This window comes from Idiotropiscis lumnitzeri, chromosome 2, assembly GCF_059441095.1.
Source record: "Idiotropiscis lumnitzeri isolate Australia: NSW breed Sydney's pygmy pipehorse chromosome 2, RoL_Ilum_1.0, whole genome shotgun sequence".
NCBI classification, from domain to species: domain Eukaryota; kingdom Metazoa; phylum Chordata; class Actinopteri; order Syngnathiformes; family Syngnathidae; genus Idiotropiscis; species Idiotropiscis lumnitzeri.
Genome location: NC_142392.1, coordinates 13823623 through 13845923, shown reverse-complemented (window position 1 = coordinate 13845923; position 22301 = coordinate 13823623). Strand labels below are relative to the sequence as shown.

General features: G+C 42.0%; 1 protein-coding gene and 1 long non-coding RNA gene across 3 annotated transcripts in view; one reads left to right on the top strand and one right to left on the bottom strand.

Annotated features, from left to right (window-relative positions):
• LOC148341749 (uncharacterized) overlaps positions 1–22301 on the top strand; it is a 290141-nt gene that overhangs the window by 214623 nt on the left and 53217 nt on the right. The window contains exon 1 of one of the 2 annotated variants that reach the window (XM_088285166.1): positions 1745–1874. The exons of the other annotated variant lie outside the window; for it this stretch is intronic. Within the exon in view, the coding sequence (XP_088141292.1) occupies positions 1751–1874 (124 nt within the window). The 5' untranslated portion in view covers positions 1745–1750. Of the gene's footprint in view, positions 1–1744; positions 1875–22301 lie in introns of those variants that run through there. 2 annotated transcript variants of the gene reach the window in all.
• LOC148341751 (uncharacterized) lies at positions 11570–12774 on the bottom strand. The gene is made up of 2 exons (XR_015840085.1): positions 12663–12774; positions 11570–11912 (listed from the first exon to the last, which is right to left on the bottom strand). It is a non-coding gene; the product is annotated as an uncharacterized LOC148341751 (long non-coding RNA).

The window sequence follows — 22301 nt, the reverse complement described above, 5'->3', positions numbered from 1 at the left end:
TTGCAGCAATCCTTGAAGCTTAAAAAAAAAAACGGAAGGAATTGACTCTTTGTGGTAAGATGTAAATGTGATTTTGAATAAAATATGAAAAATTTAATTTTGAAAAGCTTTTTTTATTGACATTAAGCCAATGTGATCAGTGCCAGAAGAAGCATTGTCTCTGAGTGATGATGAGTTGTTTTGTTTTTATATCAAACATTATCAATGAAATTAATTACCTTTTCCTGGAACAACATTTTTTAACGTTATGCTTTTCAGTTGTCTTTTTAATCGTACCTAATGGAAAAGGTGTGAGATGAAACGGTGCTTATGAAATCTGTATCTTCCACAATCATCAATAAAAACACTTGTTCCACTTGCTCAACTGGCCTTCATTACACTGCGTGAAAAGGTGAAAAACAGATCTCGAAGTTGAACTAAAAAAAGAACCAGAAAGAGAAACGCAAATCGTCTCAGTTTCTCTCAAAGGTTTTGGAATGTCAGGAGTTGGCAGCTTGATGGTGACTGGAGTCAGCGTTTATTTGTCACCCCGAAGGAGATGATCCGCATCACGCAGTTCGTTGCTGCTGCTGTCTGAATTGAACCCCGGAGGTCACCCGCCAGCGTCCCTGAATTTCACCGGCGGATATTCAGCTATCCCACGTCTGACCCCAGATTGTTGTGGAATTTTTAGCAGTAAGGTAAGATCAATGAGATAGTCTGGAAAATAAATTGTCTTTTGGGTCAGTCTGCAGAGTGATCTCAGTGGGAGAAGTGCGTGGGAAGATACTGATGCACACAGGAAGATGAAGATTTATTTGACAGTGGAATCTTAAAACAGAGATATTTTTTCTGCATTGAGCATACTTATCAGTCAAAGTTGTGTTGTACAAGAAGCGAAAGGCACTTTCTTCAAAAGCAGGTGGCCACAATAAATAACAAAAACCTTACTTGCTAAATAGTTTTCCATAACATTAAGATTGAACAAAATAGTGACACGAATAGTTAAAAAGAAACGATTAAACATTGAATACTAAATTATTACTAAAACAGTTGAATGAATCTTGAAATAATAGTGAATCGGCGTAGTTTAATGAATACTGAGACGAATAATGATATATTTCAGTGCTTATATCAACACTGAAATCATTTTTAACACTCTAATATTTAGATATTTAGATAATGAAACAGTGACGTATTTTAATTTAAAATTCGCAACAACGTCGCTGGCGAAAAACCCTGTAAAAAGGCAAAGGTGCAAACATGTTGACATAAAGTATCACTTAATCATGTCAACTGTTAATAATAGGGAAATACATTTGGAATACTGTCCAGCCGACGACATGGTGGCAGATGTTTTAACAAAACCAGCAACAAAAGTAAAATTCAATACATCTGTCAAGTTCATATTTGGGAACTAAAATGTTTGGTCAAATGCATACGGTTTAAATCTTTCGTTTTTTCTTTTTTCAAATCGTACGTTTTTCCAATGTTTAGAAAAAGATAACAATGATTTGCATCGCAAATGGCGACATCTGTCGGTGAGCGGTGACAGTGCTCCATATGGCCAGCAGCCAATCATATCACAGCGGGGTGTGTCCTGTTCTTCGGATTTCGTGCTGAACAGACTGCAGTTTTCACGCAGGAAATCCATTCAGCGCTACTTTAAAAATCGACGCCATCTTTAATTCGTCTCGTCGAACAAAGAGAAGCTCACGAGTTATCGCCAAGCAGAGATCAAGTGCGGATTTGTTGGGATTGGCGTTTGAAAATGTGTGCAAGAACGACACCCAAGTACAAAGAGGAACTTTGTGGAATAAAAGAAGAGAACGAGCAACATCTTCAACTGCTGGGCAAAGGTTGGAAGCAGCCTCGTGTTGTGCTACACGAAGCAGGTTTGTACACGTCTTACTCTCATTTGCTTTGTCAAGAACGACTTTCTATCGTTAAAAATATGCATCACAACATTAAGTTGTTTGGGGAAATGCGTTCAAGGTCAATTGCCTCTCTCATGTCTTGAATAGACATTAATGTTTCACAAGTTTGTTTAAGTCAAAGATTTTGAATTTGTTCACCTTTCCTCATAAGCAAGTACATTATTTTTGTTCTCTTGGTGCCGTTGGAATTTAACTCTAAGTCTGTAGCATAACTTTTACCAAATTATTCGAATTAATTATCTGACTCCATTAATGATTAACCAAACATGACCGACATTCATCCAACAATTATGCGCGCTCGTTTTGAGAGAAAGATGACCAGGAAGCCGGCAACTTCACACAGGAGCCGATTTATTCCTCACAGGAGATCTAGTACAAAAGCCCTCTCAACACAGTTCTGCGCGCCTCTGTACCCAACAGAAGACAAAGTTTTGTTACCTCTTTTGGATTTCACCTGGACAGGTAGTATTGATAACACACAGTCCTGTTTACCGGTCCCAGTCAAGCCACTGTGGATTGAATTGACACCACAGCACCGTCCGTCTCTGACACTTTCTAAATCAACATCGGCCTGTGTTGAACTTATTTGCTTCGTTTGGGAATAAATATGCAACAAGGTAGGGTGCTTCTTATTGCATACTCTGCACACCAAACGTCCTTTGCATTCTCTGCTTCTGTGCCCAATGCACAAACAACCAAAGCACATTCCTTTTTCCTTCAAAAAAGACATCTTTTCAACTTGCGTCTTTTTATCCAATAGAAGGCAAACATCCAAAGAATGTCCAGCTCCACAAAACAAACATGCCTTTACAGGTAAGTTCTTCTCCATTTTATTTACAGGCTCCATTTTCTTTTCCACAGGTGCTATTGTAGTGGCAAAGCTACTCCCTTTAGCTTTCGTACCAGTCCGAAATGTCACAGGATTAAACTCTCTTTTTACTGTTGCAGGCAATCTTGTATATCTCCAAAGAGAGGATCACTTGCAATCTTAACTTGCTTCTCCACAAACTCCACAATGTCATGAAATGTGGCTCTGCGATGGTACGTTTCTTGCAGATGGCAGACCACACTTCTCCACTTATCTCTAAGCTCGTAAGGCAGTTTTTTAACCATAATTTGCATATTGGTGGGCACGTTTAGGTCACCTACAGAATCTCCCGTTGAATTACAGCATTCACGAAGCAATAAACTGTAGGCCTGCATCGCCTTGAGATTTTCTCCCTTTATCAAAGGCCATGAAAGTACCTTGTCCATGTATGCAGAAGCTACTTTAAACGGATCTCCAAAATGCTCTTGTAGCAAAGCCGTCGCTTTAATGAATCCACGAGAAGGTGGCAGATGTTGACAGCTTCGGACCAGATCCAGGGACTGGCCTCTGGTATATTGCTCGAGGTAGTGCAAACAGTTCTTGTGATTAGGAGTTCTTTCTTCGATGTTGTGTTCAAAGGCTCTTATGAAACTTAGGTATTGTAATGGATCTCCATCAAATATTTGCAAATCTCGTTTGGGTAACAGCAAAAGTGATTGTTGTTTGAAAAGTGAAGATGTAATTTCATTTTGCTTCTCCAGTGCTGTAAGCAAACGATCAGGTTGTTGGTGAAGCTTGGTCACTCTGTATTGTTGGAATAGTTTCACGTTGTACACCTGCTCGTAGTGATGACAGACCGGCCCCAGTTAAGACAGAATGAAGCTCAGGTTGAGGATACACTTTGGGTCTGACAGTAGAACCTCCTGTTGAAATTATGTACGGCTTTCAAGCAACAATTCCAGCTCTCCCTTGCTGCCGTGGGAGTCGGAAACAGAACGGACGAAAGAAAACTAGCCCTTTTGCGAACCAATGCCGGAGCCGAGGCCATCGAGGTATTCAATGAACCCGAAGATAAAGACAAGTTTGAAAAGGTCCTACAAAAATTTGATGAACACTGTCTAGCTAAGAAAAACGGAACTTATGAGAGATACGTGTTTCCTTCAAGACTCCAACAGCCCGGTGAGTCCTTTGACAATTTCCTCACCGATCTCAAAATTAAAGCTAAGTCTTGTAACTTTGGTGATCTGAAAAACTCAATGATAAGGGATCAGACGAACGAAAAGAAACTAAGAGAGAGGCTGTTGAGGGAAGCCGACCCATCATTGGAAAGTGCAATAAAGACTTGCCAAGCTAACGAGCTAGCAAAGCAGCACGTGCTAACTTCCCAAGCAGCGCCATCTTATGAAAAAAACAGAGTCCGTGAAGGCAGTGACGAGGAAAGGTAAACTGCGATTCAAGAAAAAGACCAAAAACAATGAAAATGATCAAGCTCCATTCAGGTGTAAAAAGTGTGGAGAAATGCACGAGCCAAAACGGTGTCCTGCATTTGGGAGAACATGTGCTAAGTGTAAAAAGCAAAATCACTATGCTAAGATGTGCAACACCAAGAATAAAGTGCACACCGTGCAGGAAGACACAGATGATAGTGATGACCTAAGTGACACTTTTTTCATCAAAATCGTGTCATATGACGAAAGCGATGTGCAACAACAAACTGGAGGAGACCCAGAGCAAGCTGTTAATGCAGTAAAAGAAGATAAATGGATTGCACCACTGCTTGTCAATGGGACACTATTTGCTTTTAAAATTGACACAGGGGCAAAAGCAAACATAATTAACGAAAAAGACTTGAAATCACTTGAAGAGAAACCGGCACAGACAAGGCCGTGAAATTGAAAACCGACAACAATCAGCCAATAAAAACAAAGGGATGTTGTAGGCTAAAAGTGACAGCAAAGGGAAGACAACACAAATTAACGTTCACAATTGTGCCAAGTGGACTGGAGTCAATTCTTGGAGACAAGGCATCTGAAGAGCTTGGACTGGTAAAAAGAATTTACCAAATCAACAGCAAGGATGTCAATAAGAACAACAAAGTGTTGCAGAGTGAAGGTAGTAAGAGTATAGTGAACAAATACTTTTCTGTCTTCAAAGGACAAGGGACGCTACCTTACACTTACAAAATACAGCTCAAGGAAGATGCTGAACCTGTAGTACATGCCCCCAGAAGAGTTCCAGCCCCTCTCAAAGAGAGATTAAAAAAGGAACTGAGCAGAATGACACCGATCGGAGTCAGAGAGAAGGTGGAAGAACCCACCGACTGGGTAAATTCCATCACGTGTGTTAAAAAGAGGAACTTCCCAGAGTTACGTGTTTGCCTCGACCCCAAAGATCTGAATGAGAACATTAAAAACGAACATTATCAGATTCCCAAGCGTGAAGAAATCCTGAGTGACATGGCAGGTGCTAAATTCTTCAGCAAATTAGATGCATCGCATGGATTTTGGCAGCTGAAGCTGGACACCGAAAGCAGCAGGTACACCACCTTCAAAACACCATTTGGGCGTTTCTGTTTTCTGAGACTGCCATTTGGCATAAGGTCTGCGCCTGAGATCTTTCACAGAGCTATGGAGTCAATCATAGAAGGTCTGGAAGGAACCCGTGTGTACATTGATGATTTGGTTGTGTGGGGGAACACAGAACAAGAACACAATGAGAGACTTGAGGAACTGCTACAAAGAGTTCAAATGAATGGACTAAAACTAAAACGAGAGAAATGTCTGTATGTCGTTGTTAATTTTACATTTTAATATTTCCCGATTTCATCATATAAGCAATCCAAAGTATAAAAAATATAATATAGCATGAACAAAAATATTTGGTTTATTTGACAAAATGATAGTTTTTCCGAAGTGAGATTCTGCTTCGCAACAGACCCCAAACACTTGATAGAGCTCAACCCAGAAAGTGTATTTAGCTAGTCAGAAATTTATTCAGAAAGCGAAATATTAAATGTATCTGAGGGGATATTTGAAGAGTTTGAGTTTTGTTCAATGGACCATACATGTACGAGCCAGCCAAACACAGCGAGAAAACCAGCGCTGACTCCAGTCGCCATCAAGTTGCCAACTCCTGACATTCCAAAACCTTTGAGAGAAACTGAGACTGCTTGCGTTTCTCTTACTGGTTCTTTTTAGAGTTCAACTTCTAGTTCAGTTTTTCACCTTTTCACACAGCGTAATGAAGGCCAGTTGAGCAAGTGGAACAAGTGATTTTATTGATGATTGTGGAAGGCACCGATTTCATAATCACCGTTTCTTCTCACACCTTTTCCATTAAGTACGTTTAAAAAGACAATTGAAAAGCATAATGTTAACAAATGTTCCAGGCAAATGCAATTATTTTTATTTACATGTTTGATGTAAACACCAAAACAAATCATCATCACTCAGACACAATGGTTCTTCTGGCACTGATCACATTGGCTTTGTGTCAATAAAAAAGCTTTGCAAAATTCAATATATCATATTTTATTGAAAATCACATTTACATCTTACCACAAAGAGACGGGTCTTTCATTTTTTTTTCTTTTTTTAATCTTCAAGGATTCTCACCAGCACAATTGTGACTCTCCGCATGCTGTTTAGTGGGGAATCTTTTAGCACAAACGCTGCAACTGAATGGCTTGTCTCCACTGTGCGTTCTTGTGTGGATTCGTAAATGTGACTTTCCAGAGAAGCTTTTGCCACAAATTGAGCAGGAAAAAGGCTTTTCTCCACGATGTATTCTTGTGTGACTTGTTAAATTTGCCTTTTGAGAAAAACTCTTGCCACAAACTGAGCATGAAAAAGGTTTATCTCCACTGTGCTTTCTTGTGTGGTTTGTTAAATGCGACTTTTGAGAGAAGCTCTTGGCACAAACTGAGCAGGAAAAAGGTTTTTCTCCACTGTGCTTTCTTGTGTGGCTTGTTAAACCTCCCTTTTGAGAGAAGCATTTTCCACAAACTGAGCAGGAAAAAGGTTTTTCTCCAGTGTGTGTTCTTGTGTGAGTTGTTAAATGTGACTTTCGAGAGAAGCTCTTGGCACAAACTGAGCAGGAAAAAGGTTTTTCTCCACTGTGCTTTCTTGTGTGGCTTGTTAAACCTCCCTTTTGAGAGAAGCATTTTCCACAAACTGAGCATGAAAAAGGGTTTTCTCCACTGTGCTTTCTTGTGTGACTTGTAAAATTTGATTTTAGAGAAAAGCTTTTGCCACAAACCGAGCAGGAAAAAGGTTTTTCTCCAGTGTGTGTTCTTGTGTGAGTTGTTAAATGTGACTTTCGAGAGAAGCTCTTGGCACAAACTGAGCAGGAAAAAGGTTTTTCTCCACTGTGCTTTCTTGTGTGGATTGTTAAACCTGCCTTTTGAGAGAAGCATTTTCCACAAACCGAGCAGGAAAAAGGTTTTTCTCCACTGTGTGTTCTTGTGTGGCATGTTAAATGCGATTTTCGAGAGAAACGCTTGCCACAAACTGAGCAGGAAAAAGGTTTATCTCCACTGTGTGCTCTTGTGTGTCTTACTAAATGAGTCTTTCGAGAGAAGCATTTACCACAAACCGAGCAGGAAAATGGTTTTTCTCCACTGTGTGTTCTTGTGTGGATTTTTAATTGAAACTTTTGAGAGAAACTCTTGCCACAAACTGAGCAGGAAAAAGGTTTTTCACCACTGTGTGTTTTTCTGTGCCCTTTTAAAGACAACTTTGAAGATAATGAGTCAGTGTGACATGCCCTTTCACCTTTAGTTTGCTCATTATCATCATCATCATGAGCATCTGATAATGTGTCCTCATGATGTGCTTGTGATGGCCCCCAGTGGTCTTCATCACCTTCTGTTGTCATGTGATGACTTGAGCTGCTGCTTGGAGGCTCCGCCCCTCTGTTGTCCTCACTCACATCCTTTTTTTCATCTTCAGTCTTTATAGGGACAACGTTCAGTGGTGACTTGTTGATCTCCTCCTCCTCCTCCTTTTTGATGTGAGTCAAGTCTGGCTCCTCTTTCACAGAACAGAGATCATTTTGTCTGATGTCTGCAGAACACAAAAAGACAAATTTGGTTCAGTCAAGTCAAAGCTCATGCGGCGACTTTGTCTTATATTGTTTCTACCGTGCTAAATTGACTTGTGCCTGCCGAACACGGAGCAATTCGTGGTGCGACCTCGATTTGGACCGGACCATGGGGGCATTTCACAAAATTACGTCCTAAGATGTAAACCTCCCTTTCCGAGCAGCACAACAGTGATAAATGAGCATTTAAAAAGGAAGCACGTTGCGGCTGATGCCCGATTTAATTCCTGACATGGTCACAGACGTTTCTGGAAGCGAACTGAAGATAGCACACACAGGCTATTGTGTGCGTCTGATGGAACACCTGTTGTGGGACCCGAACATATTGATGCAGACCGCTGGGGGCCATCACAACATAATGTCATTGATAAAATAGGAATCCTTCAAGTAAAATATGTTTACAAGTATTTCTTTTTGCATTTAGGGATAGAACTAAATGTTCCTGGGCTTGTTGGTGGAAAAGGGGGTTGTGACGTTCTCCCTTTTTAAGCCCATAGTAGGCCAAAGATGCAGATGCATTCCTTGCAGCATGCGCTTGTTCACTGATGAGATCCGTGCAACCCTGGATGGATGCATTAAATGTATTTTAAATGTTTGGATGGGGTGAAACTACGCACATGTGCACAAAACAGTGCAGGGCCACCCGAGGTTCATTGACTCTCACCCGACCAAGCCAGTAAAAAGTTCATAAATAAATAAGACCAATACGTACTTGATTTTTTAAAAAACTTAATAATTTGTGTTTTATTCACAAACATTGAGCAACCTCCATTGATATTATTGCCGCAGCGTGCACAGTTTTTAGAGTCAGGTCGAATCATTCCATAAGGAATTGCTTGAACAAGATATGTCAAAGTTTTTGTCAAAAACGAGACAAGCCTTCATAAATGAATCACCCAGCCAAGATTGTCTTTGTCACTTGCGAGGAGCAGTCCGGCAAAGAGAAAAGCGTTCCCGCTCCTGTGCGGCCTTTTCTTGAAGCACAGCAAAGAAATTTGTATGTCAACTCATAAAGAATGGAAAAACATGAACACTTCGACTTTATCACACCCGTCCACACTCTTCCTGTTGTTCGAACGGTTTCAGCTTACAAGACATGTTTGGGTCACAAATCTGTTCAATGCGAGCTAAGCGGTTTCCTGTCAAACACGGTTCAAGACGTGCATCTGTTTTTGTGGCTTCCTGCTAAACTGCCAGCATAGACACAACTCTGTTACCACTGAACTCACGTTTTCCTGTTTAAGAGGTCCATGTTTTTGTGACCTTCTATTAACCCGTAAGCATAGTTTTGAAACATGATGACATGACAAACTTAATTTCTTAAACAACATATAAAAACTGGAAAATGTGAAATGTTAAATAATCAGTTCAAATTTTAAACTGGGAAAAAACACGGAGTTTACCCCCCACTATTGGTTATTCTTTGGCATCCATGTTCTGCACTGATTTCATTTGGCATCAGACAACCACCACTTCCTCCTGCTCAGCCTTGTTCCTCACAACATCTCAGGTGAAGAACCAGCCGAGGAAGATGAAGGCGGCAGGCCCAGATGGGATCAGCTCCCAGCTCCTCAAATCCTGCGCAGACTAGCTGTGTGGAATCGTCCAGCACATGTTCAACCTGAGCTTGAAGCTGGGCAGAGTCCCCCAGCTGTGGAAAACATCCTGCCTGGTTCCGGTTCCAAAGACACCCCATCCGAAGGAGCTCAACAACTTCAGACCAGTGGCGCTGACGTCTCATCTGATGAAGACCCTGGAGAGACTGGTCCTCGTCCATCTGCGCCCCCTGGTCAGCTCCTCAATGGACCCACTCCAGTTTGCATACCAGCCTGGCATCAGTGTGGATGATGCCATCATCTAACTGCTCCACACTTCACTCTTCCACCTGGAGAAGGCGGGGGGCACGGTGAGGATCATGTTCTTTGATTTCTCAAGTGCTTTCAACACCATCCAGCCCGCCTTATTGGGAGACAAGCTGGAGCAGGCGGGAGTGGCCCACCACCTCATCACATGGATTTACGACTACCTCACAAACCGGCCACAGTACGTGAGAACACAAGACTGTGTGTCTGACGTGCTCCTCTGCAGCACGGGAGCGCCGCAGGGAACTGTGCTGGCTCCCTTCCTGTTCACCCCCTACACCTCGGACTACAAATACAATTCCACAAGCTGTCACCTGCAGAAGTTCTCTGATGACTCTGCGATTGTCGGCCTCATCACTGACGATGACGATCGGGAGTACAGAGGGGTTACGCAGGGGTTCGTGGACTGGTGTCAGCAGAACCGCCTCCAAATCAACGCTGGGAAATCCAAAGAGCTGGTGGTGGATTTCCGCAAGCGTCGGCACTCTCCACCTGCACCAGTGAATATCCAGGGAACAGACGTTGAGAGGGTCTCAACTTACAAGTAACTGGGTGTTCATCTGAACAATAAACTGGACTGGAGCGACAACACAGACGCTCTCTATAGGAAGGGTCAGAGCAGACTCTTCCTACTCAGGAGGCTGAGGTCCTTTGGCGTTCGGGGAACACTCCTCAGGTACTTCTATGACTCGGTGGTTTCATCAGTCATCTTCTATGGAGTGGTCTCCTGGGCAGGAGGCATCTCGGGCCGAGACAAAAAGAGACTGGACAAACTGGTGAGGAGGGCCAGCTCTGTCCTGGGCTGCTCCCTGGACTCTGTGGACTCAGTGGGGGGCAGGAGGATGACGGCAAAACTGTCATCAATGCTGGACAAACCAGCCCACCCATTCAATGACACTCTGAGAACACTTTACAGCTCCTTCAGTGACAGACTTTTACACCCTCGCTGTACCAAAGAGAGATTTCGCCGCTCCTTCCTGCTGACTGCTGTCAGACTTTTTAACAAGAACATTGGGTCAGGCCTACAAACAGGAGGGCATTAGTGCAATTGTGCAGTCCTAGGATGCAATATTAACTACTACTGTACTTTCAGCCAAGGGTGTACTTAAACAACGACCAATGATGTATTTTGTTTACCATTACAGTATTCTTATTACAATACTTCTATCACTGTAGTATTTCTACCACTGCAGGATGTTCACTATTACAGTACTTTTATCATTGCAGTACTTTTATAATTACGGTATTTCCTATCATTGCGGTACTTTTACTATTACAATACTTTCATCATTGCAGTATTTTTCTATTGTTGCAGTACTTTTACTATTACAGTACTTTTATCATTGCAGTATATTTTATCATTGCAGTACTTTTACCATTACAGTACTTTTATCATTGCAGTATTTTCTATCATTGCAGTACTTTCCTGTCATTTCAGTACTCTCACCATTACAGTACTTTTATCATTGTAATATCTTTATCATTGCAGTATTTTCAATCATTCAGTAGTTTTTATCATTACAATGTTTCCCCCTCGGTATAATGGACAGACATTAGGAGTGTTTCCTTACACTAGATACGTTTATACTGTGTATATTTGCATGCTTTTTATGAATGTCTGCTGCTAATGTTATACATTAACGGCTACATTACGCCGCCGACTCTGTGTGATCTATAGCTTTGCTGCTGTAACACTTCAAATTTCCCCATTGTGGGACTAATAAAGGACATCTTCATCTTTATCTTTAAATGTTCCTGGGCTTGTTGGTCGAAAAGGGGGTTGTGGCGGTCTCCCTTTTTAAGCCCATATGTCAGGTTCGCCAATTTGACATATAGGGTTCATAGCTGGAAGGAGAGAGAGATGCAGCCCAAGTGGCTACAGAAAGGTTCACAAAGTTTATTTGACAACTTTATCTCCCCTCTGTTCCCCGATGCTTTTCACACATTCCCTTTTATAACATCGGGAAATCAGATTACACTTCAAGAAATCAGATTACACTCAAGGGTGGTACAGTTCGTCTTCTCAAAAGCTGGTTTAGTCCGGTTTATCATTGGCGTGCCGCCATGGGTCGCAGCGGACTTTGTCGTCAACATCTTCTATCAGGACCCAGCACGATGCTGTTTGCGTCAGACTTTGGGGCCAACTTCTTCTTATCAGGGCTCATCACGGTGTTGTTTACTTCATCGGCACTTCTGAAGAAGTGCCACCGCCCTGCCACACTCAAACTGTAAACACTCAAGCATAGTTCACTCTATTAAACTGCAACATGTTTTATGCACTACATATTAAAATAAGCTGCATCACGGCAAATGTATAATAACCTCTTAATATTATTCTAACACCACAGTAAGCCAAAGATGCAGATGCATTTCTTGCAGCATGGGCTTGTTCACCGATGAGATCCGTGCAACCCTGGATGGATGCATTAAATGTAATTTAAATGTTTGGATGGGGTGAAACTACGCACACGTGCACAAAACAGTGCAGGGCCACACGAGGTTCATTGACCGAGGCAGTACAAAGTTAATAAATAAATAAGACCAATACGTACTTGATTTTTTTAAATAACTTAATATTTTGTGTTGTATCCACCAAAATTGATCAACCGCCATTGATGTTTTTGCCGCAGTGTGCACATTATGTAGAGTCAGGCAGAATTCCTTCCGTAAGGAATTGCTTTAACAAGATATAAAAACCAGAAAATGTAAAATGTTAAATAATCAGTTCAAATTTTATACTGGAAAAAACATGGAGTTCACCCCCCACTATTGTTTTTTCTTTGGCATTTATTTCCTGCACTGATTTTATTTGGCATCAACAAATGTTCATCAGACCTGCAAATAAAAGGCAAGATTAAAAAATAAAACGCCAATAACCTTGAACGATTTCCCCAAACAACTTAATGTTGTGATGCACATTTCTAACGATAGAAAGTCGTTCTTGACAAAGCAAATGAGAGTAAAACGTGTACAAACCTGCTTTGTGTAGCACAACACGAGGCTGCTTGCAAACTTCGTCCAGCAGTTGAAGATGTTGCTCGTTCTCTTCTTTTATTCCCCAAAGTTCCTCTTTGTACTTGGGTGTCGTTCTTGCACACATTTTCAAATGATAATTCCAAAAAATCCGCACTTGATCTCTGCTTGGCGATGAGTCATGTGCCTCTTTTCGTTAGCGGCTAGCTAGCTAGCTAGCTAAGCTAACCACGCCGAAAAGCATCAACGCGCGAAGATGAAGTTATCGGGACACAAAGGCTTAACGAATAATGTCGTAGTCCTTAAGAGTAGCACTGGACATCCTATGAGAAAATTACAGTCAGTTCCACACTAAATCAGAAGAATTTAGCGGTGGACTGCTTTTGTTCCGGTGTGGACGGGTCAGTGGATGTGGTCGAGGTCCTTCGGAAGCTGCGCGCTTGCTTATGACGTCATGATTTAAACACGTATTTTTTCAAATATATTTCTTTGCCTCTGTGTTTGTTTTTACACTAGGCTGTTCTATTTTAATATATATTTTATATAATATTTTAATTCGGTTGATAGAAAAAAATAACAAAATAACTAAATTAACGCCACATTGGCGAGTCAGCTCTTACGTCACTTCCGCCTTTGTCCGGAGAAGCCGCTGCTGCTCCAGCAGTGGGACGTTTACGTTTCTCCGACCGAACTTGCAACAATGCTGTGGTTCACTCGGGCTGCATGAATATAATGTCGGCATATACTAACAGTGGTTCTCAATTATTTCACGCCCGCCCCTACCAAGAAGAAAAAGATTCGCGCCCCCCAACCACCATTATATTTTTGTCTGAGTGTACTGATGTTAGATTGTCAATAAAATATCCCTTAACGAAGCTAAATTGAGAAGAAATATAATTTTGAGAACTATTATAGTGAGGATCTCGAAACTCAATACTCTGTTGTGCAAATATTGATGAGATGACAAATATTTGGCATGTTATTGTTGGAGTTGAGTCACCGTGGAAATGAGAAGTAGTTAGTAAATCAACCTTTAAAAGCCAAACTTACTCCAATGCGTGTTAGTTTTTTTGTACTCAAGAAGAAAAGGGTCAAATAAAGACTCAACAACTAATTAGAGTTCCGATATTTCGTTTCTTCAATTTCTGGAGTTCAGGATATAGTACAAAGACAGATATCTGGGCGGCTTTTTCTTAATCTCACGAGAAACTGCACTCGGGCGAGCACAGTCGAAAAATGCGCGCCATCTTTCAGCCCAGCTTCAGTTTTTATAGGAGTTTTTTATGTCAAGGGTAATGTAGGTTGAATCGGCCGTCCTCGCTCCCTTCCACGGCACGGGTCCACGTCCAAGGGAAGGTCCTCCCCAGGTTAGTCATCGTCTGGGTAGTTGATGATGGTCGATTCCCGTCTGGTCCCGTAGACTGGCACGCCAAGGCTGGCCTTCTCCAGCGGGCAGTCTCTCCGTCTCTCTCCCCGCTGGCATTCCCCTGTAATCTTGTCGGTGTGCATGTGTGCGTGTGTATGTGCATGTGCATGTGCAAGTGTAAGTACGTGTCTGTGTGTATGCATGCGTATGTGCATGTGGTCCGATCTCCAATTGTTATGTCTTTCGGAATGTGTTTTTTGCGATAGCGTCTGTGTGAGTCCTCCAGTGCCCAATTCGGTATGTTTGTATCTCTACAGCCAATGTGGAGAATGTGCTTCGTCATCTTTGTCCATGAAGTGCTGTGAATGTGAGGGCAGCTCATGGAAATGCTATGTAGGCAAATTTGTTCTCACGACTGAGAATTTCAATAAAGTTCACACATTTAAACTAAGTACTATAAATTTAGCATATAAGAATAATATAATAAATCAGTAAACATCAGGCCTACAATCCCAGTCATTCTTGTGACCCGTGCTTCTAATTCAATTTGATAAATGCTTTTTGTTTCATCAATGTTAAAAATATTCAGTGAATATGAACCTGCTAACTTTAATAATCGACATTCTGTCCCGCATGTGTTTAAAATAATGCCAGTATTCGTAATACAATCCTTCAATCCCCGCCGAAAAAATATCTTACCATGAAAATGAAAACGCAACCTGTGGCCACAAAAAATGCATGCGGCAAGAAATATACTATGACCCCACCCCCTAGTGGGGTTGATCCCAATCAAAGTTATATTAGACAACAAAAAGTAACAAATTAACTTGTGCCGTCCCGCAATTAAAATTCTTAACTAAATAATTGCAACACTACCGTCATTAATTGCACTCAATCACCTTTTTAAACTTGTTTGTGAAGCTTGTATCAGTCACTTGAATAAGATATTGGAATTAACGTAGACCCACCAAATTTTATATCTATATCTATATCAATTCCCAGACTGTTGTAAAAGATTTTTTTGAATATAATTTAGACAGTGGCATCCTCACAGGCATTGCCCCCAGAAACAATTTTCCAACGTATACATTTAGTTTTGCCGATAATCACCACAATCCAGCAGTGTTGGTTCGCATTTATGTCCGAATGATATCCAGCTAATATGGCACAATGTTAGAATTTGGCTTTGCAAGATGGGCAAATTATTCCTGAATTAAAGAAAATGTAGTTCACTGAGTTCAAATATCTAACTGTTTAGAGATGATAAATTAAGCCCTGAGCTAATCCTCCAATTTTGACCCTTTTTTGGCAAATCCTCAAATCAAACCAAATGAAATAGTAACCATTTATGATAATAATAAAAAATAAAATAAAAATCCCACAACTAGAATTACGCAGATACCAAATTAAACCATTTTTTACGGGAAGAATAGGTGCTCTCCAAGACGTAGACAGCTCCAAGACCGCTGCAGTCTTTACCTCCTATTGTCTCCCGAATGCCTCCCTCCACCTCCAGGCTGTGCCAACTCTGATTCTGTCAACTGGGCGAGGGTGTAGAGACAGTAAAACAATTGGGGGAGCTGTGGAGAAGAGCCCAAAATCAGTCGGGCCTCGTGTCCACAACCCCTCCGGCAGAGACGCACACAGAGCTACCTCTCCCGAGTGACCCGTTTCGTGAAATTTTTAAATTTAGTCACGTTCCCAAAACCGAAGAATTTGTAGTGGGTGCTGAAGTATGATACCCTGTTAGTGACGCGGAGTATTCAACATTCGTAATAGACGTCTGAACCCAGCCAACCGCCTCTACACACCGCTTTACCATGGGGCCTAGATCTTTAGTATGAAGACGCGCATCAATAGTCAAATGTGATTTGTGGCTCAGCGAAAGTAAACAATTCATACCATTTCTGCTGCTCAGGGACAAGGCACGCATGCGAGGCAACGCCGGTAGACATAACACATATATAATCCTAATGCAAGATGAACTCCTGACTAAATTTGGATGAATGCATTTTGATAAACCAAATCATGTGTGCGATCATATGTACAGTGTACAAGGTACTGGGTCAATTGGTGAATGGGTGGAGGTTGGATCAGGAACAGGGCATACCCACCGCGGGAGGATGGAGAACCAGGTTTCAGAGCTGCCCTCAGATGTTTCAGTTCAGCCAGTGGAATGGAGGAGAGCTCCGCGGCCCCCTGTCATGGAATGGGGTACCAGCGGGTTGGTGTCAAGAGTGCGTTGGGAGTGGGTAACGGTGGCGCCCCCTGCGCTGGTTGAGCTCTGGGCGACAGGAATGGCACCGGACCAGAAGATGGCACATTCCAGAAAGTGGCTCGGTATGGACAGCTCATCACCCAGTGACCCCGCAGCAAGAGCACACCCCACTCACAGAAAGAACTGGAGGGGTGGCACTTGCAAGCGAGAACGGGTAAATTACCTCCCTTCTGAAAATTTCAGTTTTGCATAAATTTTGTGTGATAATGTCAATCAATCATTCATTTGATGCTTGAATTTGATTAGTCCAATCTGTCTCCAAAAACAATTTGAAAATCAGTACTTGGGAGTGCAATAGGGATCCAGGTTGATCAGACCTGTCCGCCCATTGCATCCTACGTGCTGTTCGGGCTTACCGGTGCCCTCAATCAGGTTTCTTTCCTGAGGCCCGTCCCTTAAACATTCACTCAAACCACTTAGACATACAAACACTTTTTCTGTCACACTTTCATTCACCAAAAAGATACTTTCCAATTCCACACAGAGACCCCTCCCTCGGCGCTAATTTAGCCTCAATTTAGCCAGCATATGCCAAAGTTTACCACTGTGCGTTTGTGGATTTTCCCATTCAGTCTCCATGAAATTGTTTCTCCTGTTCCTCCTGGACTCAGCTGACGATCCTGCACCTGTGACGTCAAACAGCTCATAGATGCGGATGTTAGTCTGGTATTTCTGGAATGCTGTCTTGTCCCTTAAAAGTTGTCATGTCAGGGCTGGTGTCGCAAAGTCATAAAACATCTGTCGTCCACCTTTGTTACATTTGATACACATCAGTTAATAAATCAGCTGCCGAACTATTTAATCCAACTTTATACTTGGCAAACCTCTCATCAATTGCTAGACATCTCCTGTTCTAAAGATTTTCTTTAAACATGATCATAAAATGTTTCAATTAAAACCTGTCCCAAAAACCTAATCCTTTTGTGTCATGGTCTGTTTTGTCCTGTCATGTTTTTGTTTTGTGTTTGCCCAGCTGGAGTGGGGGCGTTTCCTTCCAGCGCTTGTTCCTGTTCATGTCGTCATGGCTGGAAAGACGCGCCCACCAGCCACGCACCTGTCACTCGTCAAGTCATTGATTACTGCACTATTTAAACACTCCACGCTGACTACTCAGCGTCTGAATATTCATCTTGCTCATGCTCATGTCCCAAGTTGTGAATTCTAGACACCTTGTTATTGCATTCCGTGTACCTTGTTCCCGTTCATTGTTTGTGTTTCCGTTTTCATTTATTGATCTTCTCGGTTGCGCTCAATTGGTTTCTCTTGCCCTTCTGCGGTAAGCGATTTTTGTTCATTTTGTTCCTTGCCTTTTGCAAGCCTTTTTCGTTACCTTCCTCAGCAGGAGGCCATCCGCCATGCACAACTCCGCTCTCATAGGGTAAAACTGAGGGCAGTTCCCTTTTGACCATCCATTGTTCATACATTGTGACACTTTGTTCAAGACTGGGTCCGTAGCCGTCTCTGCAACAATTTGTTGCAGCATAGCGTCAGTAGCAGGAAGTACGGCTGTGACCATGATGACCTTGATGTCACTGATAGGGTGCGGCGCTCAGGATAACGCATCAGCAAGCACTATGTATTTTCCAGGCGTGTATATTAGCTCAAAATCATAGCGCTGCAATGTCATCATCATGCGTTGAATTCTGGGCGTCATGTCATTGAGATTTTTCTTCCTAATTGAAATCAGTGGCTTATGATCAGTCTCTGCTATGAACGTGGGCAGTCCATAAACATACGTGTGAAATTTGCCAAATCCAAACACTAAACCCAGTGACTCCTTTTCGATCTGAGCAGAGCGTTTTTCAGTCTCTGACATTGACCTGGATGCATAGGCTACAGGTTGCCATGTGTCTCTCGCCTTTTGCAGCAGTACGGCACCTAGCCCATCTTTCGACGCAAGCGTGGAAATTTTGGTTGGTTTTGATGGATCAAAGTAGGCAAGGACTGGCTCAGCTGTCACAGTTCTCTTTAGATCTTGCCATTCTTCGTCATGTTTTGTTGTCCACTCAAAGACTACGTTGTGATGCAGCAGCAAACTTTGGGACTTTGACTTGAAGAGAGGTTTGGAATGAACTTGCCCCGGAGGTTTATCATCCCCATTGCTCGCAGAAGTCCTTTTTTCTCATTTGGAGCTGGCATGTCCAGTATTGCTTGCACTTTGGTTCTGTCTGGTACCACTCCATCTGCTGTGAGCTTGTCTCCCAAGAATGTCAATTCTGTAACTCCAAACAGACATTTCTCTCGTTTTAGTTTAAGTCCATTCATTTGAACTCTTTGTAGCAGTTCCTCAAGTCTTTCATTGTGTTCTTGTTCCGTGTTTCCCCAAACAACCAAATCATCAATGAACACATGGGTTCCTTCCAGACCTTCTATGATTGACTCCTTAGCTCTGTGAAAGATCTCAGGCGCAGACTTTATGCCAAATGGCAGTCTCAGAAAACAGAAACGCCCAAATGGTGTGTTGAAGGTGGTGTACCTGCTGCTTTCGGTGTCCAGCTTCAGCTGCCAAAATCCATGCGATGCATCTAATTTGAAGTACTTAGCACCTGCCATGTCACTCTGGATTTCTTCACGCTTGGGAATCTGATAATGTTCGTTTTTAATGTTCTCATTCAGATCTTTGGGGTCGAGGCAAACACGTAACTCTTGGGAGTTCCTCTTTTTAACACACGTGATGGAATTTTCTTCCACTTTCTCTATGACTCCGATCCGTGTCATTCTGCTCAGTTCGTTTTTTAATCTCTCTTTGAGAGGGGCTGGGACTCTTCTCGGGGCATGTACTACAAGTTCAGCATCTTCCTTGAGCTGTATTTTATAAGTGTAAGGTAGCGTCCCTTGTCCTTTGAAGACAGAAAAGTATTTGTTCACTATACTCTTACTACCTTCACTCTGCAACACTTTGTTGTTCTTATTGACATCCTTGCTGTTGATTTGGTAAATTCTTTTTACCAATCCAAGATCTTCAGATGTCTTGTCTCCAAGGATTGACTCCAGTCCACTTGACACAATTTTGAACGTTAACTTGTGTTGTCTTTCCTTTGCTGTCACTTTTAGCCTACAACATCCCTTTGTTTTTATTGGCTGATTGTTGTCGGTTTTCAATTTCACGGGCTTGTCTGTGACTCTTTCCGGTTGTGGTTTCAAGTCTTTTTCATTAATTATGTTTGCTTTCGCTCCTGTGTCCATTTTAAAAGCAAATAGTGTCCCATTGACAAGCAGTGGTGCAATCCATTTATCTTCTTATACTGCATTAACAGCTTGCTCTGGGTCTCCTCGAGTTTGTTGTTGCACATCGCTTTTGTCATATGACACGATTTTGATGAAAAAAAGTGTCACTTAGGTCATCACTATCATCTGTGTCTTCCTGCACAGTGTGCACTTTCTTTTTGGTGTAGCACATCTTAGCATAGTGATTTTGCTTTTTACACTAAGCACATGTTCTCCCAAATGCAGGACACCGTTTTGGCTCGTGCATTTCTCCACACTTTTTACAGCTGAAATGAGCCTGATCATTTTCATTGTTTTTGGTCTTTTTCTTGAATCGCAGTTTACCTTTCCTCGTCACTGCCTTCACGGACTCTGTTTTTTTTTCATAAAATGGCGCTGCTTGGGAAGTTAGCACGTGCTGCTTTGCTAGCTCGTTAGCTTGGCAAGTCTTTATTGCACTTTCCAATGTTGGGTCGGCTTCCCTCAACAGCGTCTCTCTTAGTTTATTTTCGTTCGTCCCGAACACAGTCTGATCCCTTATCATTGAGTTCTTCAGATCACCAAAGTTACAAGACTTGGCTTTAATTTTGAGTAGGTGAGGAAATTGTCAAAGGACTCACCGGGCTGTTGGAGTCTTGAAGGAAACATGTATCTCTCATAAGTTCCGTTTTTCTTAGCTAGACAGTGTTCATCAAATTATTGTAGGACCTTTTCAAACTTGTCTTTATCTTCAGGTTCATTGAATACCTCGATGGCCTCGGCTCCGGCATTGGTTCGCAAAAGGGCTATTTTTCTTTCGTCCGTTCTGTTTCCGACTCCCACGGCAGCAAGGGAGAGCTGGAATTGTTGCTTGAAAGCCGTACATAATTTCAACAGGAGGTGCTACTGTCAGACCCAAAGTGTATCCTCAACCTGAGCTTCATTCTGTCTTAACTGGGGCCGGTCTGTCATCACTACCAGCAGGTGTACAACGTGAAACTATTCCAACAATACAGTGTGACCAAGCTTCACCAACAACCGATAGTACATCTGATCGTTTGCTTACAGCACTGGAGAAGCAAAATGAAATTACATCTTCACTTTTCAAACAACAATCACTTTTGCTGTTACCCAAACGAGATTTGCAAGTTTTTGATGGAGATCCATTACAATACCTAAGTTTCATAAGAGCCTTTGAACACAACATCGAAGAAAGAACTCCTAATCACAAGGACTGTTTGTACTACCTCGAGCAATATACCAGAGGCCAGTCCCTGGATCTGGTCCGAAGCTGTCAACATCTGCCACCTTCTCGTGGATTAATTAAAGCGAAGGCTTTGCTACAAGAACATTTTGGAGATCCGTTTAAAGTAGCTTCTGCATACATGGACAAGGTACTTTCATGGCCTTTGATAAAGGGAGAAAATCTCAAGGCGATGCAGGCCTACAGTTTATTGCTTCGTGAATGCTGTAATTCAACGGGAGATTCTGTAGGTGACATAAACGTGCCCACCAATATGCAAATTATGGTTAAAAAACTGGCTTACAAGCTTAGGGATAAGTGGAGAAGTGTGGTCTGCCATCTGCAAGAAACGTACCATCGCAGAGCCACATTTCATGACATTGTGGAGTTTGTGGAGAAGCAAGTTAAGATTGCATGTGATCCTCTCTTTGGAGATATACAAGATTGCCTGCAACAGGAAAAGGAGAGTTTAGAGCTGGGACATTTCGGACTGGTACGAAAGCTAAAGGGAGTAGCTTTGCCACTTCATGTGGAAAAGAAAATGGAGCCTGTAAATAAAATGGAGAAGAACTTGCCTGTAAAGGCATGCTTGTTTTGTGGAGCTGGACATTCTTTGGATGTTTGCCTTCTATTGGATAAAAAGACGCAAGTTGAAAAGATGTCTTTTTTGAAGGAAAAAGAAATGTGCTTTGGGCACAGAAGCAGAGAATGCAAAGGACGTTTGGTGTGTAGAGTATGCAATAAGAAGCACCCTACCTTGTTGCATATTTATTCCCAAACGAAGCAAATAAGTTCAACACTGGCCGATGTTGATTTAGAAAGTGTCAGAGACGGTGCTGTGGTGTCAATTCAGTCCACAGTGGCTTGACGGGGATCGGTAAACAGGACTGTGTGTTATCAATACTACCCGTCCACGTGAAATCCAAAAGAGGTAACAAAACTTTGTCTTCTGTTGGGTACAGAGGCGCGCAGAACTGTGTTGAGAGGGCTTTTGTACTAGATCTCCTGTGAGGAATAAATCGGCTCCTGTGTGAAGTTGCCGGTTTCCTGGTCGTCTTTCTCTCAAAACGAGCGCGCATAATTGTTGGATGAATGTCGGTCATGTTTGGTTAATCATTAATGGAATCAGATAATTAATTCGAATAATTTGGTAAAAGTTATGCTACAGCCTTAGAGTTAAATTCCAACGGCACCAAGAGAACAAAAATAATATACTTGCTTAGGAGGAAAGGTGAACAAATTCTAAATCTTTGACTTAAACAAACTTGTGAAACATTAATGTCTATTTAAGACATGAGAGAGGCAATTAACCTTGAACGCATTTCCCCAAACAACTTAATGTTGTGATGCATATTTTTAACGATAGAAAGTCGTTCTTTACAAAGCAAATGAGAGTAAAACGTGTACAAACCTGCTTTGTGTAGCACAACACGAGGCTGGTTGCAAACTTCGTCCAGCAGTGGAAGATGTTGCTCGTTCTCTTCTTTTATTCCACAAAGTTCCTCTTTGTACTTGGGTGTCGTTCTTTCACACATTTTCAAACGCCAATCCCAACAAATCCGCACTTGA